General features: G+C 50.6%; 1 protein-coding gene across 6 annotated transcripts; it reads left to right on the top strand.

The window, feature by feature from the left end:
• The first annotated feature begins 4,304 nt into the window (after positions 1–4,304).
• EIF4E2 (eukaryotic translation initiation factor 4E family member 2) lies at positions 4,305–26,957 on the top strand. Of its 6 annotated transcripts, XM_005292563.4 has the most exons (8): positions 4,306–4,458; positions 6,230–6,344; positions 7,062–7,196; positions 10,086–10,190; positions 12,353–12,505; positions 12,680–12,816; positions 21,571–21,649; positions 24,420–26,957. In XM_005292563.4, exons 1-7 carry the CDS (start codon positions 4,439–4,441, stop codon positions 21,614–21,616), a joined length of 711 nt encoding a protein of 236 aa, XP_005292620.1. In that variant the 5' UTR covers positions 4,306–4,438; the 3' UTR covers positions 21,617–21,649; positions 24,420–26,957. The 6 variants fall into 6 exon arrangements, with proteins under 6 accessions (XP_042699865.1, XP_065413681.1, XP_005292620.1 ...); XM_042843931.2 differs by lacking the exon at positions 10,086–10,190 and having other exon boundaries at positions 4,305–4,458; XM_005292565.4 differs by lacking the exon at positions 21,571–21,649.
• Positions 26,958–27,227: the final 270 nt, after the last annotated feature.

The following is a 27,227-nucleotide window of genomic DNA, read 5'->3' as shown; positions in this document are numbered from 1 at the left end:
CACATGTGGGTTTTTTTTCCATTCTTCATCCTTGAAAATCGCTGACCCTTGCCGTCCCTTCTAGCCCTATGATTCTATGACCCAGACTTTCCAGAAATTCTTCTCACACACGTCCTAGTAGATGTGGTCACTCCCTGAATGCTTATCCCCTGAAACTAGCTGACTCTACTCTGTCTTCTTTCCCCACCAGCAACATAGTTTGTTGTGCCTCTTTCAGGAATCCAAGGCCAAAGAGTTCAAAAGCAGCCATTGATTTGGGCTGTCTCAGATGTTGGGAGCCCGGCTTGACACACCTAGGACCTGTTTTTTTCAGAAGCACTAAGAACCCAAAATCAGCAGAAGTCATGGGAACTGTAGCTGCTCAGGGCGGCTCCAAACTACGAGACCCAAGACAGCTCAAGGAGAGCTGGGCAAAATTTTTCATACAAAATCTTTTTCCATTGTAAAATGCAGGTTTGGGTCGAGGTCACCTAATTGTTTTGGTCAGAAGGAAAAAAATCAGAAACGTCAAAATGGTTTGTTCAGCATTTAAAAAAGGAAACGTTTTGACTTTTCGTTCTGGAAAGGTGTTTTGCTTTGGCAATTCCCTCAATTTTATTTAAAAAAAAATTAAAATATCCCTCAAATTGGAAACAAAACGTCATTTTTTGACATTTCAGCTTGTCAAAAAATTCGCAACATTTTCATTTCATATTTTATTGGACCGACTTCTGCTGGCAAACGAGACAAGCTTTCGAACTCCACGTTACTCCACATACACCAGTCACAATACTCAGTGCAACTGCAAGCCAATATCACCATCTAATGACCAAAGTTGTTAGTTAAAAATAAGATTTCTTTTTACTTATATTGACTTGTAAGATTACACTTACAAGAAGTAACACGGAGTTTAGAGAAAAAAAAAGATGATCTCTATTATCTAGCAGCGCCCATTTGTCCCTTGGATAATCCAAGAGAAGAGGGGAGAAAATCATGCTTAAATGCATTTCTGGCCAGAGGTGTTAGCATGCGTTATGCTAGCATATATTATATTCCATTATTAATAACAATCAGAACCCCCCAAATATTTCATTAGTAAGATGTGGTCTAAATCCTTTTTACTTTTGGTAGCAGGAGAAAAGCGCTGTCCTTCCCGTCCGTCTAGCAGCAAACAAGCCGTTGTGTAATAGAAATAAAAAAGGGCTTTGAGCTCTGGTCCCCCAGAACAGCTAATGGGTCGCGGGTGCAGAGAGAAGACCCGCCCCATTTGTAGCATGTCATGTCTATTCTCCAACGTGTGTGTCCCTGTATCTCCAGGTGGCTGGGGCATGCGGAAATACATACACCAGCTGGGTGGGACAAACCACTGTGAGTGTGCTGCTGAATGGGTTCCAAGCTGTGAAGGACTCCCTGATTGACCACTCAGAGGAGTTCGCCGACTGACCCATCACACCCTTCTTTAGGGACCCAGTGGGTACTTTCTGTCGTTGTTGCTGTATGTGAGGAAATCTCCTGTACCTGATGAGCTGGTCACAGAGCAAGACCCAGGCCTGCAGGAACATCTGTCTTTAGTGTTACCCCTGCAAGCTGTGCTGCCCTCTTTCAGGGATGTGTTTGCTGCAGACCCACTGGGGTCACCAGCTTTTGAAATTTTGGCCCTCTCATGTGCTTTCAGCACACAGAACCGATGTATACACACTGGATAGCCCCAGTGGTTCTTGGCCTCCGTCAGGAGTTTCTGAGCCAGGCTGGGAGCGGGCACCGGGCTGCGGTGGGCAGGCGGCTAGGTGGCCCTGCTGGGCCTTTTAACAAGTTCCACACACCCCCTATTTCTCAGCTATGTCTGGTGGCTCTGGTGAACAGAGAAACTTTCTTACCGTTCTCAGCAGGTAACATCAATCCTAGGTTCCACAGGCTGAAACCTTGCTGACTTTTCACTGTCTCCTGTGTCAAAAGATTCTTCATTCCAACTCACAGTAAAGTCTTGAGAGCAGAAGACAAAGGCATTGTTTTCAAGGGCCCACTGCTGTTTCTTTTTTTGAGAAAAAGAAACTAAGACAAATTGGTCCTTGAGACTTCTTGGGGCATTGAGCCGGAATTGTGGTACCAAAGATGTACTGCCCAGTGGGGATACCAGGCTGGTCTCAAACTCCCCAGGACAGAAGGAGATGGGAGCCCTAATCAAGGACCTGATCCTGTGAGGTGTTGAGCATCTTCAACTCACTTAGTTTTACATGGAGACTATGAGGTCAGCAGGATTAAAAACTGCACTGGACATTTATATGAATAACTAACATCCATAGTTACATTAGTCATTTTTTTAAAAAGAGAAACACTTTTGAAGAGATGCCTCGTTCTTCACAGCCTAACAATCCCCTGGAAAGTTGACCACAAAAAGATAAGGAACATTGGCTTGTTTTCATATGGCACAGAGGGAGGATGGCCCAGTGCTTAGGTTGCTGGGCCAGGGACTCAAACCTGGGTTCAGTTCCCTGCTCTGTCACGCTTGCTGTGTGACCTTGGGCAAGTCATTGTCCTGCCTTATAGACTGAGGCTCTCACATACTAGGACGAGTACCTTGGGTAGATAGGATGTCTGTATTCCATATGGTACAGCTGCAGGTGCTGACTTTCAAAACACAGTCCACATCAAAGTTGGTGGAGAAACAGCAGAGCCCTTCACCAGACATTGGTTCATTAATTCAGATAGAGGATATAACACAGACACTTGTGAAACACTCTTGGGTGATTGGTGCTACAGAAGACATGCTAGTAAGTACCAACCCTCAGCAAATCAAGATGGTAGACAGCAAGGCTGGCGAGACTAATTCTCCCTCGGTAAAAACAACAGGTCCAAGGCTGATTCTTTTCTGCTTCTTCTCTTTCTGGGATCACTTCCCCTTTTGCTCCGTACACCGTCACAGTGACCAACCTCGTTTACAGACACAGCGTCTGACCCAGGTGCAGCTGCACCAGTCCAATGGCCTGGGGCCATTACTGCAGCCCGGTACCAGGTCTATTTGCATCTTGGGACAGTGGGCCTAAGTACACAGCTACAATAAATGACCCAACCTCTCAATTTCAGGAGGGGCCACAGCATGGGCGGCTGGTGAACCAGCTATTGGGAGCCCCTGGCAGGAGTCCAGAACGCCCCCACCGTGGCCCCGGGCCGCCCGAGCGCCCCCAGCCCCGAAGCGCTGGGTGGGTGGTGAGGTCCCAGCACCCCCAGCCCCTGAGCGCCTCCAGGCCCGGAGCACCGCAGAGCCAGGTGGCACGGTTCCAGCGCCCTAAGCACAGGGCAGGCAGGGCGACCCTGGCTCCAGCGCCAGCCGCCCTGAATCCCGGCGGCAGGCCAGTGCGCCAAGCCTCAGCCAGCCTGGGCCAAGGGGGAACGGCAGGAGGGGTCTGGGGGTGGAGCATGGGCGGGGCCATGCCAGGCTGTTCTGGGAGGCACAGCCTCCCCCAGCCTATGATACCCGCTGCCCATGGGCCACAGGGCCCAGAAGACAACAGTTCCAGGGGGAGGGAACAGGAGTGAGGATGAAAAGTTCAAAATAAGGACATAAACAGGGCCCCTGACGCCGCACAATGGGCAGGAGTTGGGGTGATGGAGAACCACGCCCGGCTTCCCGGCTCCATGAAGGGGGCACCAAATGATGTCCCCAGGCACCCCTAGAGCTAATGTGACATGAACTGACCCCACCGGGGCCCCTCGCCCGCTCCAGATTGGGAAAAGTCCTGCTGCTCCCTATCACGGCCGGACAGAGGGGTGAGGAAGTGGGTGGAGGCTCCAGCATTTCCACTGGCTAAAGTGGGACGGATCCTAGCCACGGGTGTGTGGGGTAGGCCCAGGGGGTGGGGGGCAGGTGCTGGTCGGGGGGGACGAGAGGCCCAAGGTTTGTGTGTGTGTGTGTGTGGGGGGGGGGGGTCCGGTGTTGGCCACGGGGGTGTGTGGCAGGCCCAGGGGTGGGGGGCAGGTGCTGGTCGGGGGGGGGATCAGAGGCCCAAGTGGGGGGGGGTTGGGTGCTGGCCACGGGGATGGGGGGCAGGTGCTGGTGTGGGGGGGAGGGGGGTTGGGTGCTGGCCATGGACGTAGGAGGTCGCGAGGCAGGTACTGGCCGGGGCGGATCAGCGCTGTGACCCCCCCTGTCTGGGGCTCGTCCCAACGCCCGGGGCGGGCAGCCGAGCCCGGGGAACCCTGCGGGGCAGGAGCCCTTCAAACCCGGGAATGGGCCCGGCCGCGCCTGCTGACCTCCGCCACACTCAAGATGGAGGCCTGGCTACCCCCGCCCCCTGGGTGTGGCGCCCGCCCTGGTCTCGCGAGGACGGCGCGCGCGTTCATTGCGCCGGGCGGAAACCTGCGTTAGCGCGGTGGAGTTCCGCCGCTCCCGGAAGTGGCGGAAGGGTGATTGGCGCGGAGCGGAAGTCACCGGAGAGACGGGTGGAGGCGGCGAGCGAGGATGAACAACAAATTTGACGCGTGAGTCTGAGGCGGCTCTTCCCCCCCCCGGCGGGGCCCCGCTGACCCGGGCTCGGGGCCGGGCGCTGCAGCCCCCCGCCCCGCTCTCGGGGAGCCCTGGGCCCGGCCTGGGCAGCGGCGAGTCGCGATGAGTCACCGGGACGCGCCGGGGTGAGGGAGGGGGACTCGATCGGCGGCAGCGCCGGGCCTGGCTCGGCTCCCTCCCCTTTGCCCCACTCGCTTCCCGGCCGCCCCTGGGCCACGACAGCACCGCCGGGCCGGGCCGGGAGCAGGCGGCTCGGGGGCTCTGAGTGACACAACCTTCCCCCCCGCCCCGCGCGCAGGGCCGGGTCTGGCGGCTCTGCCCCCCCCCCCACCGCGGGGGGAGCCCCCAGCCGGTGCCGGTGCCAGGCCCGCACATGGAGTCGGCCCACGTGAGCCGCTTTGCATCCGTGTCAAGCCTCCAATGGCTGGTGGTGTAACCGCCCTCGGGGATCAGGGCCAGCAGCCAGCTCCAGACGGGAGCCGTGTGCCCCGGCTCTGGCAGTGATGTCCGGTCAGCGGCTCGCTCCTGCTTTCCCAGCATGGCCTCTGGCCTGTCGCGGTGAGCGGCGAGCAGGGAGCTCAGACACCGACTTTGTCATTTCTCCGCGGGGTGCTCGACCCCGGCTCTGCCCCAGGCCCTGCCCTCACTCCACCCTCCCCCTCCCCCCCCAAGGCCCCACACGCACCCCGTTCTGCCCTCCCCCCCCAAGGTCCCACACGCACCCTGTTCTGTTCTTTCCCCCCCCCCCCAGATCCCACACGCACCCTGTTCTGCCCTTTCCTCCCAAGGTCCCACACGCATCCCGTTCTGCCCTCCCCAGCGCCTCCTGAATGATGCTGAACAGTGGGCGGGAGGCGGGGCGGGAGGGAAGGGAGAGGAGCTGATCGGTGGGGCCGCTGCTGGGTTCTGAGCACCCACTATTTTTTTCCCTGTGAGTGCTCCAGCCCCAGAGCATCCACAGAGTCAGCTCCTATGGCACTGGGAGACCTGTTTGGTGCAAGATGCTCACTGGGGTTCAACTCACTAACTCTCCTTAGGCCTGGTCTATACCTAAAGCGTAGGACAACCTCACTGTGATGCTCGGGGTGATGTGTGTGAAAAATTCACCTCACTGAGAGATGTAGTTAAGCCGACCTGACCTCCAGTGTAGACATTGCTGGGTTGACAGAAGAATTCTTCTGTTGACCTTGCTACTGCTTCTTGAGTGGATTTACTACAGCAATTGGAAAAGCCTCTTCCGTTGCTGACGTAAGTATCTGTGCTACAGCAGTGTAGCTGCGGCTGTGCCATGTATCACTTCTGGTGTAGACATACCTTTAGGGACTCAGCCTCTTTCCCCTTCCCTAGTTGATGGTTGTCAGTATTAGTTGGTGCATAGGTCCCGTAGTGATGGGTGTGCTATAAACATCTTTGATGGTAGTTCCCTATTTAATGATCTTTCAAACAGATCTCAATCTAGGAAGAAAACCTGGAGTTGTCCTAAAAGTTAATCTGTTTTTTAAGAGTCGATGGGCTTGAGCTTGGGGTTCCTGTTGGCCAAGTGGTCTGTGACAGGGGTAGGGCACATAAGCTTTCTCATGGGGTTCTCCCTGTAAGAATCTGTTGTCAGTAGACTTCCAGCATCGGCTCTGTTGTGCCAGCAGTTTGTGTCTCGGGGAGAGGTCAAGTAATACAAGTCTCATTTTTGTAGGATAGCACCTTAGCCATGAGATGCAAAGCTCATTCGTTTTCCCTTGCCTTTGCCAGTTTGAAAGATGACGACAGTGGGGACCATGACCAGAACGAAGAGAACAGCACACAGAAAGATGGTGAGAAGGAAAAAAATGATCGTGACAAATCCCAGAGTAGCACCAAGAGGAAGGTGAGTTCTTAACACCCCACTGCCATCATCCAGGGATAATATTGGGTGTGAAATACTGGTATGTGCACGCGGTCAGTCTGGTCCAGTGTAAGGAGTATATCCAGGAATACTGTCCTGGCTTAGTGCTGTGTTAGCACCGTGATGGGGAGCCACGTAATCTGTTGGGTTGTGGGTACCTGAGCCAAGCTTGAATATCCTCTCTGCTAGTGCCGCCAGAGATCTTTGCCTAGCAAACTGTGCTCCATATGGCGCCGGAAAGCAAAGCTGGACTCTTTCCCCAAACAGATTTTCGGAAAGCCTTGGGGAGGGGGGGAGCTTCCCATCCCTTTACCAGATCAGCTTTGTGCTTTTGAAGCAGTCTGCATTTCTTTGCTGCCAAGGACTAAAGGGAATTTACGCAGAGTTTAATGTTGCTTCTAAATTGGCAGGAGGGGCTCCTATTGAGCTGTGTAGCCTCTTTAGCACGCCCAGGCCTACCAGCTTGGGGACCAAATGCGCTATGGATTTCTAATCTCCTATGTGAATTATAGTCAATTGCTGCCAAACTAATGGGCTGTGTCAAGCTATTAAAGTGAGATGAGATTTTTCTAGGAAAATGAGGCTAAACTGTTCATTGTGATGGCAGCAACGTGTGGGCAGCTAATGTTGTGAATGTACCTTGTTCAATTTCCTCTTGAGAGGAATACGGGAGAATAAATGAGCTTCTCTGGTCCCCAGGCTGTTGTCCCAGGGCCGGCCGAGCACCCCCTGCAGTATAATTATACTTTCTGGTACTCCAGACGAACACCGGGGAGACCCACCAGCTCTCAGAGCTATGAACAGAACATCAAACAGATTGGCACCTTCGCCTCAGTGAGTACATTCCCATTGTTCCACTTTACTGACAATCCGATGCAGCTTCTCCGCGTAGCTTTTCTCTGTGGCTATGTGTCTGCATGCGTGTACCATCTTAATATACCTACCACCAGACGTAAAGGAGAGCGGTTCCTTTGAGGCTCAGATTCTGATTCGCTTACAACAGACGACAGCCCTAAAAGAGACCAGGAAGCAGCACTGTCTGTCCTGTTCTAGGGATTGGTGCCTTCGCTAATAGTAGCAGTGGAAAGAGAAGTCCCTGAGCTTGTAAGTAATGGCAAGTAAGAAGCGTTTCCGTTCTCCTTTATGTCTGGCAGTAGAGTCAGGCTCAGGACTTGGCAGGTGAGTAAGAGAGGAAGTGATTTTTTCCTATATTTAGAAGTATCGAATGGCTTAACTGATGTGTGAAGCATAAACCAAAAGCTTTTCTGTCCACTGCTTCTGGCAATAATGTTGTAGATTCCCATCTACATGCATCCCCCTCATGAATAATATACTTGGAGCAGACATTTGTCTGCTTTCCGCATGTAAATAGCTGATGGGCTTGTATCAGTTGACGGGGTGGTTCCTCCTCTCTCCATGGAGTTGAGGACTGAAAATCGAGGCTGATGGCACTGGCCCTCTGAAATACTATTATAAAGCCAAGAGACGGGGGAAGCATATAGAAATCACTGCCAAATCTTGCAGAAACAGAAATACAATGTTACCATCCAGGCAAGTAACCCTAAACTCAGACCTAGCCACTGTCTTCACTTGTGAATAGTTTCAGGAACACTCTTCAGGATGATCAGGACCGCAGAGGGAACAAGATAAGTAAACTTGTTGCTCCATGAATTTTCCCAGGTTCCCTTTCAGTGTGTTAATCCTGTCCACTTCTGAACTCTCTACTGGACCATTTGAAATGTTAAAATATCCTATCCCTGTCACACAGCTTTGGAGGCGGGTTGTTGAAATAACCGTCTATTAGTCTATACATGTTTAATGCACTGAGGTGTCACATGTGCCTGTCCAGACATCTGGCTCTCATCATTCCACACACATGAGGGCAGGAATGGGGAGAAGGTTGGTCATGGGTTGACCCCTGAGACTCATCAGTTTCTCTTACTTCAACAAGTGAAATTTGCTTATCTGCTCTCCCAGCTGTGGAGAAAGGAAACAGGTCCAAATAGTGAGGGACCAGCATGACTGTTTTGATGTGGTGAGATTGGCGGTAGCTGTCAAACCACTTCAGTTTAAAAAACCAAAATACTTTCCCCTCCACACTGAATTTTTTTTTTTATTAAAGGAACTAAGAACCTGTGAATCTTTTGCTTTAGCTACAATAAAGAGCAAGGAGAAACTTATTGATTCACCATTGTAGACTGGAAATGCCCCACTTTCATGTGAGATAGGCGATATTAGCTTAAGAAAAAGATTTGTTGACAGGCGGGTAACAGTTTTCTGATGCTAGGTTTCAAGGGGGAGGGAGAATAGGTTTAGGGGAAAGCATCATTTTAAGCGCAAGCCTCGTGTAGTTTTGGCTAAAAATCACTAGGCATTTGCAAATACAAAATTTGCCACTAGAGGGCATATCATACAGTTTGGGGAATCTAATGTCTACACACTGTATTTTAATGACCGACTATATTCAACAAGATTTTTCCCCCCTCATTTCTTGGAACCACAATGAATTCAGCTCTTGAAAGGGATTTTTCCCCCCTGAAAGATAAGTACAGAAGTTTTGAGTATAATTCCTGGGCTTAAATTGGTGGCCATACCATCAGGTTTCCTCCTAGTCTTTGTGGCATTGCTCTTCTTCAACTCTTTTGGCAGCCCTACCAGAACTTTTAATTAGCTCATTATGGGACAGAATCCTTTAAAATGCAAATGATGGCTTTTTGTATGAAAACAAATCCATCCTTATCTTCTAGCTGGGCCTTATCCTGCGCCATTGAGCCAAGTTGGGAAGCTTTACTATTGAAGCCACTGGTTGCAGAATCTGGTCCTACGTGCTTTATTTAAGGAGAAAACCCTCTGTCATCCAAAACAGCTCAAAGGACCAGAATAAGGCATTTAGGAAAGTTATAAGTGTCATGAAGAACTTTACGCATTTAATAAAAAAGAACCCTAATTCACTGCTGCCTGGGACACTGCAAGTCAATTCAGAGAGTGCTGCAGCAGAAACCAGTGCTCAAAGGGGTTGAAATGTACAGTGATGGTTAATCTTAGAGGTGACGAGGCAGCCGTATGAATACGCACTTTAGAAGGTGGTTTAAGATTCCAAACCAGCACCAGAATATGTGTATTGTCCTGCAAACACTATGGTAAAACCCAAACCATTCCTTGGTTGAGGGCTCCTGTGGGGAGTAATTCCAGGAGTTCCCACTGTTGTAGAGAGGAAGGGTATGAAGTGCTAATGAGGCTCTGTGTAGCGTGGAGAGAATGATCAGTAGCTTACCCCGGTGCTGTGATGCTTTTCACCACTGGCTGCAAATTGAGGTGCTTGGGTGGGACTTGTGTATCTCTTGTCGTTGTCCTCCAGAGGGACCTTCATTACACAGACACTTTCCTGAATTATTTGGTGTAAGTGCTGATCTGTGCTCACCACAGGCCAGACGCTAATCATTGGACTGTGTGCCAGTCACACAGCCGTAACCACTCCCAGAAACACCTGCACAAGCCCTGTCAATGCCACCGCTCTGTTTCTAAATGTCCTGAAGGCTACTGTCCTCATGTGCCGTCTGACAGGGAAGCAGCACAGAGCTGCCTGGCTGGAGGGAGAGAGACTCAAGCCAGGCGTGAAGGTTGTACATCTGCTCCCGAAGGCCTGGGTCCTGACATTGTGAAGCCCCCTTGTAAAGTGTTGGATGACTTGTCTCTGACTGCCTGGTGCATGTGGCGTTACAGGTGGAGCAGTTCTGGAGGTTTTACAGTCACATGGTACGTCCTGGGGACCTGACAGGCCATAGCGACTTCCATCTCTTCAAAGAGGGAATCAAACCCATGTGGGAGGTGAGTTGGCGCTCGGGTGTCTGCCTTGGATTGTTAGCGGGTCTTTTCTGGCAGAGCGTTTTCTGCAGTGATTGGTCTCCTAGCATTAAATGTCAAGCCAGGCTGACGTTCCAGCTGCAGTTACGTTTGTCCTCCTGCAGAGCCCTGTCTCCTCTCACATAGCAGCTACTGACACAACTAATGAGGCACTTGCCCTGTCTGCAGAGGAGGGGCATTCAGGAGCAATGAGAGGTGGTGCTCTCCCCGAGACTAAGAAAAATTGCCTCTGGTGATCTGCTGTCTCCAATCCAAGATGGCAGATTCCAGAAGCTGTGGCCCAAGGGAACTTGGCTAAGTTACTGTGTGCTGTTTTTGTGACAAATGCACCTTGTTCTGCAGCCTGAATGTAGGAGACCAACTTCTCTCCTTGTGTGTAAGTGTGTGAAAGCTCAGGCACTGAGAACAAACAGAATCGTGATAAAGAATCTGGGGGTGGGCTGGGAGGCTTGGATCTGATTTCCTGTCTTCTTCTTTCTCTTGGAGTTCAGCTTGTTTCTGTGTGGTAGTCAGACAGTAGATCTGCATGGAAGTTGCCACACCAGACCAATTTCCCACCTGTCCCTAACAGTGACCAGTACCAATTGCAGTCTGAGAATTTTATGCCTTGCTATGAAGAAACACACTGCGCTACTCTGCCTTGAAGAAATGATTCCTGACCCCAGTTGGCAATTAGTATACGCCCTGAAGCTTGGGGATTTATAGCCCGTGTTGCTACAAATACTATTCTAATATAAATGTCTGTCCTTTTTGGACTCTCCGTAACCTAGAAGCTTTGGTAAGATGCTGCAGCAGAAGGTTCCATGTGTCAGTATTTAAACTTTTAAAAAGCATCTCTTCTGATCCATCTTAAAATGGTTCTTTTAATTTCGGATACCCACTTGGTTCGTGCATTGAGAGGGGAGTAACTTGGAGCTCACTACGACCCTTTTCTCCCCCAGTAATTTCCTTGTGCTTTTTCTCCTTTTTAAATTAATCCTAATCCACCGTCCTTGTATGGCCATGTATAAAATGCCACTCCCTGCCCCGCCTCCGTGCGATGCTAATCCATTACCTGACCCTACCCTGCCATCTACCCGGCTATCCGAAGCCTCAATCGTAATGTTCATGGTTATTTACTGTGGTGGGAGATTGAGCTGCTCAGCTGACAAACGGAAATTAAACAGTTCACTGAACTGAGGTGCACTCAACCTGAAAGAAAACTGACTCTAACCTTCAACTACAAGGCCCAATCCCTCCACTCCAACCACTGTTCGGGCTGGCCCTGAAAACCTCCTAAATTCTGAATCCCAGACAGCTCATTTCTGAAGGGGATGTTCTGTTCTCCCAGTCCTGAACATTTGCTCCGAAGGCAATTTGCCTCCTGTCGGTAATTTGCCACGTTCCTGGGGTTTATGCTGATTTTGTTTGTCCTCTTTACATGTAGCTGTTCTTGCGACTTTCTGCACTGAAATCTTCAGCCTGTATCTGTGATAGCACCAACAGTTATCAGGACTAGGACTGTAACATCTCCCATCTTACTGTGACTCACTCCAGTACTGGATAGTCTGAGTGAGGGAGCCTGTATTTTTAACAGTTCTCTCTGGTAACTTGCAGAAATAACCTATTCTCTGTAGTTCTTCCTCTGCCTTTAAGTAGCACTTTACAAACATAAGTTCCTTTAACATCCCTGTGATGTAATTAGGTATTCTCCCCATTTTACAGCTGGGAAAGCTGAATCACAGATTGGGGGTGACTTGCCTAATTCTAGCGGGGGAATCAGTGTTAGAGATGGGAGTAGAAGTCAGGAGTTCCTATCCCCTAGTTCCATGTGCAGACCACTGGATCATGATATGATGTGTCAATTTGTCCTCATTTTAGAGTCAACCAGAGCCCAAGTACACAGTGAATAGAGGGAAGATCTGCAGAATCTCTGGGGAGAGTCATTGTCTCAAATGTTGCCTGGCATTCAGAATACCCTTGTCATGCCTCCTTCGTCACTAAACATGACCGTGCTTGAGCTTGAACATTCCTTCGTTCTGTCCCTCTTGGTCCCATGTGATTGGTATTTGCTCATTTGTGAGCTTGTTGTTTTAGCAGCAAAATAGCTGGGAGAAAATGAATCCATGTCTCACCCCTCTTCCCAGGACGATGCCAACAAAAATGGTGGCAAGTGGATTATCCGTCTGCGCAAGGGCTTAGCATCCCGCTGCTGGGAGAATCTCATTCTGGCGATGTTGGGAGAACAGTTTATGGTGGGGGAAGAAATCTGTGGGGCAGTTGTCTCTGTCCGATTCCAGGTAAGCTGCCATTCGGACCATGTTGGGCATGCGTGCTGACTTGAGGGGTGGAATCTGCGGGGCGGTCATCTTTGTCCAGTTCGATGTAAACTGCCCTGCGGACTGTCAAGCATGTGTTCTGGCTGGAGCGCACAAACTTCCATCTGCTTACCCCCCCTCGTTGTTATTCTGTAGGAGGATATTATCTCCATATGGAACAAGACCGCTAGCGACCAGGCCACAACAGCTCGGATACGCGACACGTTACGCCGAGTGCTTAACCTACCTCCGAACACCATCATGGAATACAAAACGCACACTGACAGCATCAAGTACGTGCAGGGGCAGGGGGAGGGAGTGCTGCCTGTTGCATGTGTGTTGGAGCAGTTTTCTCGAGGACCCAGGTGCAGAGAAAAGTGGTCACACACACTAATGCTTTGGGGCTGTTATCTGCTAACCAGACTGTAAACAGCTGTCGCATTAGTGGCCTCTAAAAGCCAAAAGTCTGTCACTGCCATACTGTTGTTGGGGATGTATGAACTTAATAGTAAATCCCTCGGTTTGCTGTAGCCTGCACTCCTGGTCTCTTTCTTAGTGACCCGTCCTTGTCTTCATCTGGCAATGAGCTACCCATCATAGGAAGGGGCTTTTTCGATTAAGAAACAAGATTGCGGTGGGGAACCGATCCTTTGAATGAGTAGGAATTCTGGAGACTAAAATACCAAAGCTAACTGGGATTTATAGAATCATTAAGTTAATAAATGTTCTTGGGAAAGCACTGTGTAAACTTAGTGCTGTACAACTGATTTCTAATCATACTAAATCTTTATAGTAAATCGTCCCAACTCTTGGGAACCGAGGCTTTTTAACATGGTCTGTAGAGAGGACAGTTGTATTTTAACCGAGCTCATTGTAATTTGCCATGCTAGGCCATTCGGCGTGACTTTTATTTCTCAAAGTGTCAAAGAGTTGCTGCATATTTGGGTACTAGTCATAAGTAAATAACATTAAACCCTTTTCACTGAAGTTTATTATAAACCAGACATTAATTAGGTTGCATGAGTTAGACTAAGAACGTTTCAGAGTTGACATACGCACAAAGAAATTAATAAAGAGAAAAATTCAGTGGAGTAGAGGGCTTCCTAGTCCAGCTTGTAACCAAGGGCCCAAGTATTTGTGATTTTCCCCCCCCCCCACCCCCCCGTCTAACCCTGTTTTCATGTCTAAAACTTCCCAGGTCTTGGCAAGCCATCTGTCCAATTTAAAGACCATGGAGCAGTGGTCACAATGACTGGTGAGGTCAGCCTAGTTCTTAGTGGGACAAGCGTCTACATCATGGAATCCACAGTTGCTGCATAATTAGACTGTGGGTCAGCTAGTCAAATTACATATTTTTTGTATTAATGCCAAATGTTTTGTCAGAACGTTTCTTTGCCAGAGAACCTCTTTCTTAGGTGACTGCTGGTGTATGTGGGGGGGAAGGGGGTGGGGGGAGAGATTTTTCTTGTTAACCTAAATCTGTTCCTGACCTTATTCTGTTTCTAAAAGATCTGACTTGTTTTATTGACTGAATCTTTCATTGGGCTCTGTGAGCCACCTCACTGTGAAGCACAACTTCTGCACATGGAGAGCAACATTTCTGTCATGCCTGTTTCATGACGAGATCTCAGAGGGCTCCTGCAGACCCGCATTTGGCTGTGTTGTGTCTGACCTTTGTTCGGAGACGGCATAGCCTTCAAGCTAAGGTTGCGGGGCTCTCTGTGGGTGAGGGGACTGGAGAAATTCCTCAGTCGCTTTCGCTCCTCTTCTCCCTACCTTCCTCCATGGCTCTGTACAGAAAGTCCTGATCTGAGCCAGCATTCCGGCTAGTGTGGCTGGAAGCAGCTTGGCTGCCTTGGTGACGGAGAGAGGGTTTACCAAGGGGTGCTTCCGGTGTGGTCGTCCTGGCCTTTCCCCGGAGACTGAATGTGCTCCTTCCTCAGTCCTACCCTTTGCTGCCCTCGGAAATGGGAATGCATTGCATTGCCCTTAGGCTGCTGGGCTCCGCCCCTTTGCTCACGGCCCCTTCTCTCTGGATATCATCCCTTGCATTTGTTCTGCTGGCATACAATCCAGGATGCCAGTGTCTGGGAATAACAGGTGGTTGAGGAACAGATTCACTTAAACCGGGCATGATGTTGACTAGCTCACATTACAGCTGGGAATGAGTCTTAAAAGGGGCTAAATTGGCTTGTCTCCTGCTCATTCTGGTGCAGTTACGAAGGCAGGAAGTGTGCTTGCAGCCTCTTTGAAGCAGAGCTCGGCTATTCATTGACTTACCCAAGGGAGAACAAGAACTGATTGCTGTTAGCTAGTTCAAGTCTGCTGCAGTGTGTTTCCAACATGGTCCCAGCTCTTCCTTTAATAGTATTGTTTTCACTGGCCAGATTCTGATCTCACTTCCCCGGTGTAAATCCAAACCATTCGTCACTGAAGTGACTCTGGTTACAGCCGTGTGACTGAGAGCAGAATTTGGCCTGTTGTGTCTTGCTTTCATGCCGCTTGCATTAGTGTGTAGTTGCTGCTAACAACCAGTTTAATTGCTGCAGTTGTAAACTCTCTGGGTTGGGCGCAGTCTTTGACAGATTAACAACTCTGTTAGTGTATCACAGCGCTGGCTGCAGTCGGACTCGATCTGGCTGACCTGATTTGCATTAGCAGAGTCCTTTTGCTAATAAAAAATCTCTTGCAAACCTGCTGTCCTCTTCCAGAAAATCTCACCCTCGTTACCTTCCCTGTCTGTCAAGCCCTGTCGAAATACATGACTGCACTCCACTTATGCTGCACATGTACCATCTGATTTATGACTCTAGGGGGGCTTTCTAGCCAGCACTCTATTCTCACACGCTGTGGCTGTGTTTTATGAAAGGCCCTAATGGACCTGCCCTGCTGGAGATAGTGTCAGGGCCTCCTTTCCAAGTGGTTTCTCGTGGTTCTATTTGTATGGACTGCATCTCTCCACCAGAGCTCGGCTCATGTGCACAGTTTGATTGGCATCTCAGCTCGGGGGCGGGGTGGGGTGGGAAGCCCTAATGGGAGTGGGCTTAGGGAGAAGATGGTCATTTCTCACAAAAATAAATAAAGGAAAGGTGTGTGTGGGTGGGTGGCAGGCATTGCCCTTTAGTAGCTTGTGACACATTGCAAATGAACATCTCCAGAAATCTCCTCGCTGCGGTTTCTGGGCCCGGTGGTGCAGGATTTATATATTACTTGTGTGACATTAAATGTACACGTTTAAACTTATTTTATACACGCCAGTTCTTCCAGGCACTCAGAGGGGACGAGCCCCTCTGCTGCTGAAAGTGCCCATGCTGCCAAGTTGGGTTAGAAAAGTATCTGTTGTACCCCAGTCATTCAGAGGGGTCGTTCTGCACGCCGGTCTTCCCGGGCTCTGGACGTGTGTTTAGCTAGATAAGTGGAGCTTTCAGAGCCATTTTCCTGTGTCCTTTCATTCTCATGCTTATGATTTTGAACAACGTCCTAAATCCCAGCAAGTAGCAGGGTCCGTTCATTTCCATAGCATTAGAAGAGCTAGTCCAGTCCCTTGCAGCATTGCGTACGGCCAGGGGACCTGCAGTACCATAGACATCAGTGGTGGTCTCTGTCGAAATGCATCTGGCATTGCAGTAGCTGTCTTGTTTTAATGGTTGGCGAGAGAGTCTCTTACTGTTCCCCAAGAGCTTTTCCTTTTAGCTATTGTTCTTCAAAACCCCACGTCTAATGCTGGGAGAGTATAGGGAAATTCCGTTCTACCTCTGCAACCATAACTGCTTCTGTCACCCCAGGTGTTTTACCCCACCCAGGGAGGTGTGGTCCGCAGCCCATTAACCCTGTGCCTGGCACAGCCTGGGAAGAAAAGCGGATTATTGACAGTGGCGCCCTTCACTTGGCTCTTCCTTGCTATGAACATTGCACCCTTCCCGTTACCTTGTTGGAATGGAGGATGTGCCATTTTGCAAGGGAGGGACTGGCCACCGGCTGTGCCATTTTGCAAGGGAGGGACTGTAAACCACTGCGAATATTGCCACTGGTAGCAGGTGAACCTGGAACTTGTTGGGATCAGTGGTGCATTTGGGGACAAGCGGCTGCTGTAGTTGTGGGACATTCGTGTGTTGCTTTAGCGGGGTTCCTTCACGGACCCATGTGTTTTTTCCCCCATGTCTACCCCATCCTTCTTTCCAACTCCTGCTGTGTGTTTGGGTGGCTGCTCCCACCAACACCACGCAGTCAGTTTCCCGAGAGAGGGGAACGGATTCCTGGAGTGGCAGCACAGCAGACTTCTGCGGGGCCAGCTGGGCTGGAAATAGTTTAGTTAAAGTGACTCTGGAGTATCCTGTCAGAGCTGTAAGCAGGTCGGCTTTTCTGAAAAGAAAGCCCCTGGTGTTTGTCGGTGGCTGTTGCTGCAATGGGAGTTGAGCAGGGTATAAAACTCTCCCTTCCCTTCAGAGTCAGCACTGATAAATAATGGGACTACTAGAGTAAATTGGAAGAATGGCTGATCTTATTAGTGCTGGCATCAGGTCTGTTTCACGGCAGACACTTGGGGAAAATAAAAGGTCTGAGGTTAGCTAGACGATGAGCAGCTACAGAAGGGAACAGAGGGAGGGTTCTGCGGTGCAGGGAAATGAATTAAGCGGTTACGCAGAGCTCTCCAGGACACACACATAGGGACCGAGATCTCGGATCCACTGGAGACTGCTGGAAAGTGAAATCCCCACAGAGCTGAGCGCTGTTTGGCCAGGAAATCCTAATGGTAACTGATTCTAAGGGAAAGTGAAACAGCAAGTCCGTGGGCTTAGTGTTTGTGGGGGGCGGCTCCTTTGCCGCCACATCAGAGCACAGCTAATTCTACAGCTCATTTGACCCACTGGGATGCCCATTTCCATCTGCTCACAATGTCTCGAGAACACGCTGGGAAATGAAATTGCTGAACGCTGCAGCCACTCCTACAATTGTCTCCTTACACTGCGCTGAATGTGACCTGCCCCCAAAGTGACCTGCCCCCAGGGCCTCTAATTTCTAGCCCTGTTCCCTACCATTATGCAGATGCTTTTGTGGATGGTCTGTGGAAGGGAACTCATAGAAATCCTCACTTGACTGACACATGCCTTTGTCTGGTCACGTGTCCAATGTATGCATTGCTCTGTGCTTAGTCCATCGGGCCTAGGACTAGAACAGTGGAGAGCAGCGACGGTCCAGGTCTGAAGATCGCTTCCTTTTCTCTTGAGTCTGCAGCAACGGCTCAGTGCAGTTATCCCTCCATCCTCCAATTCCAGCCAGTAGATTCTGCAAGTTTAAAGATCACTTTCTTAACGCTGGGTTTTGAAATGGTGGTAATGCCTCTAGGGTCCGTTCTGTAGCATCACAGCGCACTTCAGGGGTGCGGGCAATTCTGAAAGGTTCCCTTCTTTTGGTGCGTTGTCGTTGTCTCCAGAAAAGTGACTAAAATGGAGCTATTCCATATTTCTTCTCAGCGAACCCAGCTCAAACACGTTCACTTCAAAAGTTTGCTTCGTCCCTGGTTGCCAGGGCTGTAAATGTCACCTGAGATCTGAAAAATCAAATTCTGGTCTGACTAGTTTACAAGAGCAAGAATCCTTCTTAGAAGATGTGGGATCTGTCCCCAGCTCTGCTACAAACTTCCTGGGTGACCTTGAGCATGTCACTTAATTTCAAGTGCTTCCAGTTCGCCACCTGTAAAATGGTGGTAATCCCAACTGTTAAGGATAAATTCATTTAATGTTTGTGTGCTGCTCGGATACCATGGTGAGGGGCATAAAATGCCTATAAATAAAAATATCCCGACACCATGGCACTGTCTGCCTCTGGCCCTGCCGTAGGCCATAAAGATTCTGCAAGCAGAATTCAGCGGGCAACCTTGACGATGCACAACACAAACTAGATGGCAGCGCCCTCTGCCCCGGCTGCAGGAGGGTGTCGGGGTGAACAAAACTAGAGAGGTGGGTTGATCAGTAAAGGCAGCAGATCTCTTTAATGCTAACAGCGCTATAATAGGCGTGGCGTTTTATCACTTCAAATCCTTGGCCTGAAGAGCTTCACTATAAAGCTGTGAGCAGGACTCGGGAGGTAACAGTGCGGCATGGATGCTGTTGTCAAGGTATCTTAGAATTTGCTGATTTGAAGGGGACGGCGGGCGCTAGGTTCACCGGGGTAAGGAACGTGTCCCCAAGCACATTGGAGTGATGGCAGGAGAAGGGGGCAGTCGGGAGAGAGGCTTGTGGGGCGGAAATATCCAGGCTGGGAGGTGCGAAGGAAGGCTGACGGGTAGACGGGGGTTGTAGGCAGCTTTCAGATGGAGGAGCGGAGCCGGGGAGCGCCCACCAAGCCGATATGCTGTGTCAGAAGGGCCCATTTTTGTCACCTTTTTGATAACTACGCTCTAATTCAGATGAACATTTGTGGATTCCGCAGATCCTGGGGCCACGCTCAGCCCAGGCAGTGTTCTCAGTGGTCCCGTCTCTGAAAGCTCCCCAGGCTGCATAGTCCTGAAGGAAGGTGCTCCCTGGGCATACGTGAGGAGGGAAGATTTCAGGAGCCGAGGAGATTCTTGGGAATGCGGCCCCCTCGGGGCGGGGAGTAGGCTTTTTCCCTCTGTTGTAACTTACACGTCTCTTTTCATGCTGCTGTCTTCCCTGCGATGATCCCTTAGCACAGGGGCCCCCTGAGCAGCAGCTGCCATGCCTGTCCAAATGGAGCTGTGAATTTGGGTGGAAATGGCCACAGGGAGGCCCCGTTCGCTTTTGGTTTTGGACTGAAAGTCGCACCTGGACTCCCCCCCGCTAGGTGTCACAGAAACAGTTAATGTGCTGCCCCATCCAGACGGCGCTGGCTGCTGTGATACGTTCGGCAGCGCTGACCCGCACATCGCCTTTGTTTGTGAGGCTTCGGATCAAAGGTCAGACTCCAGTTGTGCTCATTTAACATCAGGCAGTGGTGTCTTTCTCTCCAGTAGTGTCATCCCAGGGAACCACGTCAGTCACTCACCCACCCATCCGAACAAAGGGAGTTCTCGGAGACGATGGTGAGGGGAGAAGAGAACAGCTAGAAAACAAGTCAGCTCTAGACAACAGCCTCCTTCATTAACTCCTGTCACAACTAGAACTAAGGCATGTCCACACTGCAATGAAAAACCCGGGGCTGGCCCAGGTCAGTGGATCTAGGCTCGCAGGGCTCAGACTGCGGGGCTATAAAATTGCAGTGTAGATGCTTGGGCTGGAGCCCGGGCTCTGAGACCCCTTGAGGGGGGAGGGTCCCAGTACCCAGGCTCCAGCCTGGGCCCAAACGCCCGCACTGCTGTTTTTAGCCCCACAGCCGAGCTAGCTGACCTGGTGCTGAGGGTTTGTTACCGCAGTGTAGATGTACCGAAAAGGACACCCTCAGCAGCCTCCAAAGAGGGCACCGGCTGAATGGGCCACGGAGGCTGAGTTCCCCTTTTCCCCAGAACTGTGGTCACTGCGTGCCAGGCCTGAGGTTCATTGATGGGGGGATCTTGCTACTCCCACCATGCGAGGACCTTAGCCTCAAGGACTGTTGACTTTTCACCACTGCCGCGGTTGTTGTCAGAGGAGGGATCGATCCACTTTCAGAAAGGGGGGATGCTTTTTTTTAGGAGCGATCAATGTCACAAACTCCAAGAGGTAAGGTGTGCTGGAGAAAATTGCTTGTATTGGACCAGTTCCCCAAGAGAAACTGACTAGAAATGGGGGAGGAAATCTCATGGCAGGGTATGCAGCTATCAAACACAGCCAGAAAAATATCTGGGATGAACCCTGGCTGGTACGCCCTGGCCAGGGCTTTGGGCAGTGCTTTCACCAGGCAAGAGCAGTTGAAAATGCAGCCTAAAGATTTTATTGCTGAAGACCTGATGGGTGCTAGCACTAGACGACACTGTTAATGCCCCCAGGAGCTTACAGCCTGACTTTTAGTCACAGATCATATAAATGCATTGGGAGACTCCCAGGGTCCGGTGATAACACAGAACACTCTGTGTGATCTGTACTCTTGTCGGGGAGGAAGGATTGAACTGTCATCAATCCACTGCAGAATAAGGGAACTCTTAGGTCGCTGGTAAATGTGCGGCTTTCGGTCTGAAAATTAGCACTAGAGGCAGAATCCTGGAACAGAATCGGATTTTACAACTGAAACGGGTTGTCTCTAACCTCCCTATGCCCCCATGCATTGAGTGAAATGGCAGGTATTGTAGCAATACGCTCAGTATTCAGGGGCACGGAGAAACAGAGCTCCTTGATGTGTCTGATCTCGGATAATAGTTATGCTCATGTTCACCTCAGCATCTTTTCCCTGGGAGACCCTTCAGGACGCTGTCTCTGTAAAACAGACAGTCATTTTTCAGTCTGCTAACTCTGTCCATAACAGATTCTCCGCCAGGGAATGGAACGAGAAGCCTCTCCCTGTAACTTATCTGAAAACATTTTCATTGCAAATAGCTGTCGTCTTTTAGCGTGGGTGTCGTTAACCGTGCAGGCTTATGATAGGAAATGAGGCTCTGTCTCTAATAACAATAGGAATTTGCAGCCTGGTCAGAGAACGGTCTCGTAACTAAGCCGTACGGCATGAAAAGCATTGTATTTCTGGGGGGTTACAGCAAGCCCTGGTATGTGCTGGAGAAAGGCCAGACTGGGTGAATTTAACCAGTCAAGGAACATGATGATCCGCCAGAAATACACAACCCTGGGTTATTTTATGAGGAATAGGAAATGGCAATTCTAGTTTAAAAACAGGTCGAGGGTCCCACCTTGTATCTGGTGGGTATTAACGTGCTATGATGTCACCGGCAGCCAATCAGAAAGCTTCATGTCTGTGCAGAACTTTAAAGCTACCTCATGCTGGCAGATGTCTGGCTGTGTTTTAAGGATGGGCCTGTCCTCTGAGCCCTGGTGAGAACATTGCCTTGCTCTCAGAATGGCCTTTCAAACGCCACTGAATGTCTCTGCGCTCGGTAAAAGTTAAGAACCCTTTGATCTGAAGTGCTGTTTGTTTTTTTTTTCCCCCCTCTGGCTTACCAGGGCCTGGGAGGAGTTTCATGGCCTGGTGAACAGCAGTGGTCGCTGATCGAACGCTCCCCCTCTCTCTGTCACACCCAGGGTAGGGCCTCATCTTTCTTCTTACATGACTTTATGGCATACCTCTCAGCCGCGCCTGCCTTCACATGGGGACAACGCTCCACAGCGGACCTGAATACCTCATGACCTGGCGTCAGTCCCATCGCTATTGGCTGACTTGCCAAAGTCCAAACTAACCTCTGAATCAAAAGGCACTAATAATCTCACCCTAGGAAAAACTGCTCACTTGGCATTTGCAGCCGGGATGCTGTCAGCCATTTAGCTAATGCATCCCCTGTTTGCAAGGCAGCTGTGTCCCGGTGCCGAGCAGGCTGAGAGATATGGCTTTGGCTTGTTTGTATTGTCTAGAATTGGCTGTTAGGAAGTGGAGTTGTAGTCAGAAACTAAGAGTGTACATGTAATGCACATTGATCATGGCGTCTCCAGCTTGGCAGACAAGTCCTTGCTCTTGACGGAGGGCCGGGGCAGAATAGACTGTCAATAAAGGCTTGCCAATGAAGGATGCGCAGTAGGTACTATATTTTAAAATAGTACACGCTGTGGCTAACAAGATGAGAGTGCCCACAGCCCCTCTGTTAATGGCAACCTTGTGTAGAGAAAATAGCTAGGTACGGGTGTCCATCTTATGGCCAAGATCATTTTCCCACCCTGGGCCACTTACGGGATTGCAGGTGCCTTACTGTTAAGGGGCAGAGTGCTGCCTAGTGACTAGAGGCGTCTTCTGTTCTCATGATTCTGTAGCCGAGCTGGATTTTGCAGCGTATCCCAGTGGGTGCACACTAACGTGCCCAAAGGGGAGGCGTTGCAAGCTCCTCAATCCCACAAAGCCGCACATGTGACAGCTGCAACTCAGACGGGCTTCCAGAGTTCGTTGGTAATCCCGATGCTGCCACCATCTCGCTCTGTGACCTTGGACAAACATTGCTGGGAGAAACCGTGTGGCCTTGGGCAAAAATGAAGAGCGCTCTTTCTTCCCTACCTCGCAGGATTGACTGTTGGGGAGGGGTAATGAGAGGCTGCTTGTGAAGTGCTACATAAGCACTTAGTAACGTTTTATTATTAGAAGACATTCAAACGCCCTTCCAGAATAAAAAGCTGCCAGCACAGGTTGTGAAGTACCAGCTTTAGAAGACAGTCAATGTGCCAAGTGCGTTTGACTATGTGGGGAATGTTGATTTAACTTTCTTAATTGCATTGAGTTGCCTACCGTGGCCAGAGGAGAGTAGTGGCAAGAACAAAGCTAGCGTAGTCCACAGAGAAACACGATAGGGACCATATAGTAGTGGGGGATGTGGAAAGAAAGTGGAATGGCAATACTCCACCAAAACCCCCACCGAGCAAGAACTGACCCAGCGAGAAGAGTCCCACCGAAATCTGCTTTCGAGGTAGATGCTTTGCCATGGGCTAGGGGGCAGCCTGGGACATTGCGCAGTGGTAAATTAACTCTGGATTTGAGAAGAGTTTCGATCCGCGTTCCCAAATGGCCACGCAGCCCGATTCTGCCATTGCTGCGCTCAGGAGTAGAATGGTTGCCACTCGTTCTCTGGCGGTGACCTCCGAGCATGTCTCTAACTAATAGCAGGGAAACGTACTTAATGCCCCAAATAGCAGGAGGCATTCAGCATGCAATCCCCTTTCCATTGACTACTTTCGGGTTGCCCATAGCCACACCAGCCTGCCCCACTGGGCTATCCCAGCATGCACCATGTCACAGCCACCACATGGCTCCTTAGCAGCTCAGAGGTTGAAGAAACATTTCACAGTTCTACAGTATACCTCCCCACCTTTGGGCTGCCCGCATTCCCCACCCGGGCTTCCTGGGAGCTCTGCTGGCCTGCTGCGATGCATGCTAGGGTGTCTCAGTGCACTGCTTTGGTGCCGCTTGTTTCGGGTGCCCCAAAGGTCTATTCTCAATGCCCCCGTGCCCTGCTACTGTTGTGGGAACTCTGCCCGTTGCCATGCAGTCACAGAACCTGCCTTCTCAACGGGTCCCTCCCTTCCATCGAACTTCACTCCTGTCTGAAAAGCCCCTCTAGAAACCTGAAATTGTGATGTCCATCACTGTCAGCCCTGCTCTAGTAGTCTCCTGTGTTGCCGCTGCGGGAAGGCTATCAGAAAGCACCAACGCAGAGGCTAACACGACAGTTCACGTTATCAATGACCAGGTCATGTGCCCCGGGCACAGACAGACAAGGGGCTGATTCTGCAGCAACGGGAGTGATGCTAGTCCCATAAGTATGGGCTGCGGGATCGGCCCCTCTGTGTTTGAACTCTTACGGGATTTTTACGGTAGGGCACGTTTGGTGCCTAAGTTTCTTGCCAGTCCCTTTACAAAGAGACCCCTGGGGGAGGGGCTAAAGGCAGGAGAGCCAAGAGCACAGATGCTAAACAAAATGACTTGTGCCTCGTTTGAGAGCAGAATAGATGTATGGGAAAGAGACCCTGCGATGAGCCAACTTAGTCCAGTCCTGAAATCTGCCAGGCAGGTTGTGCCAGGTCAGACACACCCGTTACTCGCAATCCCGAACGGATAAGGATGAAACCAGGATCTTCTCATGTTCCATCGAAGTACGCTAGTGATCGGTAGCAGCCTGGAATAAAGCAGAGACGCTGTTTGGGTAGCGTGTGGATGTTTAGCAGTTAACTAGGGGGATTTGGGAGGTGAACTTGAATCAGGTGGGTTGTTGCTTGTTGCCCTCAGTGGGGTGGGACCAGTCAGGCTCTGTGTCTGTATCTGGGGCTATGTACTTACCGATGTATTAAACCTTTCTTTCTCTCCCCCTCTCTTCCAGGGATAATTCAAGCTTTCGAAACACCAAAATCACATTGTGAGAACAAGGCTGACGGTAAATTCCTCTCTCGGTGTGAACCCGCTGAGAGGTCTCCATCCGTGCCCTGCCATTTCTGGAGGGCCGCGCAGGCTGGAGTGATCGCACCACCCTTTTGCACTCAACCCCGGAGGAAGGATTTCATTCAAAGCCCTTCTGCGTCGGTGACTAATAAGAGGCTGACCTTGTCACACAAAACTCTTTTTTCCAATGGCAGGGCGGGAGGCCGACTTTTCAGTTAGCAGGGTGCCCTCCCAGTGCCTCCTTCAGCACTTTCTTTCCTCTTTCCATACCCTGTGCAGAGGATATTGTGAGTCCCATGCTCTTGTGCTGAGGGATACCAGTATTAATGAATCTCTGCGGCCAGGAGAGATGACCCATTGGTTTGCAAATGCCCCCTTTCAGCTCTGCCAATAAATTATTGGGTCTCTGTTTCTTTCAATCTCTCTGGTTTGGTTTGTTTAAGAACAGCTGGGATGGCGACTGTCTAGCTTGGCATCTCCTCCTCTGCCCTTTCACCCCAGAGAGGCGGCCAGCCTGCCTCCTTCCCCTTCCCCATCAATCACCCAGGAACTGTCCCAACAAAGGGCCCGCTTTGCAATCTGGTCCTCTAGAGGAGGCGTGGAGTGCAGCCCTGCCATAACCCCACAGTATTCATTGCAGTCACAGCAGGGATGACTTTAGCTTGAGGCGTTTACCTATAAAAACACAGGCTCGGTCCCCTAGATTGGTGAATTATAAAAATGCCCGGGATGGGTCTAGGTTCCTGTCACCTAGTCAGGCTCTTACAAGTGCTCCTGCCTGTGCACCATCAGACATGTCAATTAGCTGTCCCTTAAATGAGGGGAATGAGTCGCTTCTGAGGCCTTAATTGCCTTGTCTGCAGGACATCATAGGTGGAAAGATCAAATGTGGTGACGGTTACCATGGGGATGGGATTAGGGAAGAGCACCATCTCCTCGCAGCCAGTGAGGGTGGGCTGGAGAAGCAGCTACTGAGTTCCTGCTCTGTCGCTGGGGGCAACCCAGCCTGGAGCTGCCTTCCAGCGTTAGCCGGTGGCTTTGGCTGAGAGCAGGACGTGTGGAGAAGATGCTTAGGGGACCTGGGGCTGGGAATGACACAGCTGCCACCCTAGCGTTAGGCCAATGTTGATCTCGCTCACCTGGGAACGCTCCCTCAGACTCCACAGCCACTAAGGGAGTGGATTATTTCCTCTGCTTAGTGCTGTATCCAAACCCAGTTCTGCTCCAGCCTTTTCCCCTCCTTGAGCCCACAGACTGTAACTGTAGCAAAAACGTTGCTGTTCCCTGGTCAGCCTGAATTTGAGCCTCCGTCAAATTGGAGGAAAGGACTTTGTTAGCCAGTCTCTTTGGCACAGTGTCCCAAAGACCTGGAATTCAGGAGTCGAGGCAGACCGCTGCTGGTTTTTCCTTGCTGACTGCAGAGAACTTCAGCCTCTTAACCCTCAGTTAGCCTCAGAACAGTGAAATCTAGAGCGGGGGGCTTAGAAAATCTTGCTCTTCCTTCTGGAATCACTTACCATCACCCCACGCTCTGGGAGAATCCCGCCTGGAATTCCTGAAAGTGCTCAGGGGGCGGGGGGCTGCTGTTGATCTGCCCGGGCAGCGCGCCCCTGCGCGGGGTGGCTGGATTGGCATGGAAGAGTGGACCTGAAAATCCCCAGCTGCTGGCTTTCTGTAGGCGGGGCAGTGGGACAGATAACCCCTCTCTCTACAGCTGTGCTTTGCGGGACACCTCGTCCCATTTCACCTCTTGCTGCTTGTTTACCCACCACCAGTTGCTGGGGCAGCTCTTAAACAATGGCTCCAGTCCAGATGTAGCTCGTTTCGCCCGATTCTACCAGGTAGCAAACCCTAGCTGAGGCTCTTAAAATGCTCCTTTTTAAATAATACTCTGTCCGGGCGCCGGCAAGATTTGTAAAGGGGATTTATTCTCTGTCGTAATGAGAGACTCGCTGCAGGCTCCTTTGAGCCACATTGCGTTAAGCTTTCTGCAGATGACAGCACTTAAGGTTTTAGTCTCGTTTATAGTCCCAGCTGTGCGCAGAGCCCAGCGTTGCTATTTTATGTGTTTTCAGACTTTTCCCCTCAGACGCACGCCGTGGGAGGCTGAACCCAGGAGCTGGCTTGCTGTTCCCTCTTCCAGGGCAGCAGTCGGGCTGTTTAAATGCTGGTTTAAAGTGAGCCGCCCTATGGAACTGCCATTCTGTTGCCTGGCTGCTTCTCTCCTTCCACGTCCCCTGCTCCCTCTGTTTCTGTTCAAAACATCCGCCCCTCTTGCTCTGGTCGTTAGGGGGAGATTAGTTTGGTCTCTGGAGCTCAGAACGAAAGCAGTCACTGGGGCGAAAGGGAGAGTGTGGGGGTGAGGCGCAGAGATGTCTGTGTGGTGGTGGCTGGTACAAAGGGACATGGTGAGAAGCGGGTTTCGACGGGGCTGTTCTTTTGTACCCTGTTTTGCTGCAGTAATAAAATCCTGCAAGAACAAGAGTGTGGACTGTTTTCATGGAGGGCGGGGAAAGGGCTCGTCTCATCCCTTAAGAGTCTATTTCCAGCTTTCAAATCCACGCCCCGTAAAAATGCCGCCTCCGCCCCGGATGGTCTGTTGAGCCCCACTTCTTACTGAGAGCAGGGGACCATTTGGCCAAACAGCTACTTTCCAAAGACAAACTTTTGGAGAAACCCTCCATAGGCACAACCTTAGGATCAATCCTCTCTTGTGCCTGGTTTGTATTAACTTGACTGACCATAGCTT

Source organism: Chrysemys picta, chromosome 9 (assembly GCF_011386835.1).
Source record: "Chrysemys picta bellii isolate R12L10 chromosome 9, ASM1138683v2, whole genome shotgun sequence".
NCBI classification, from domain to species: domain Eukaryota; kingdom Metazoa; phylum Chordata; order Testudines; family Emydidae; genus Chrysemys; species Chrysemys picta.
The sequence above is the reverse complement of the archived record's forward strand: the minus strand, read 5'-3'. Positions and strand labels throughout refer to the sequence as shown.

What these genes read in the sequence shown, in the direction of transcription:
- EIF4E2 (XM_005292563.4), top strand. Translation starts at nt 4,439, where the DNA reads ATGAACAACAAATTTGACGC. An exon ending in AGATTGGCACCTTCGCCTCA is followed by an intron (nt 7,197 to 10,085) that starts GTGAGTACATTC and finishes GTGGCGTTACAG; the next exon opens with GTGGAGCAGTTCTGGAGGTT. An exon ending in GAATCAAACCCATGTGGGAG is followed by an intron (nt 10,191 to 12,352) that starts GTGAGTTGGCGC and finishes CCCTCTTCCCAG; the next exon opens with GACGATGCCAACAAAAATGG.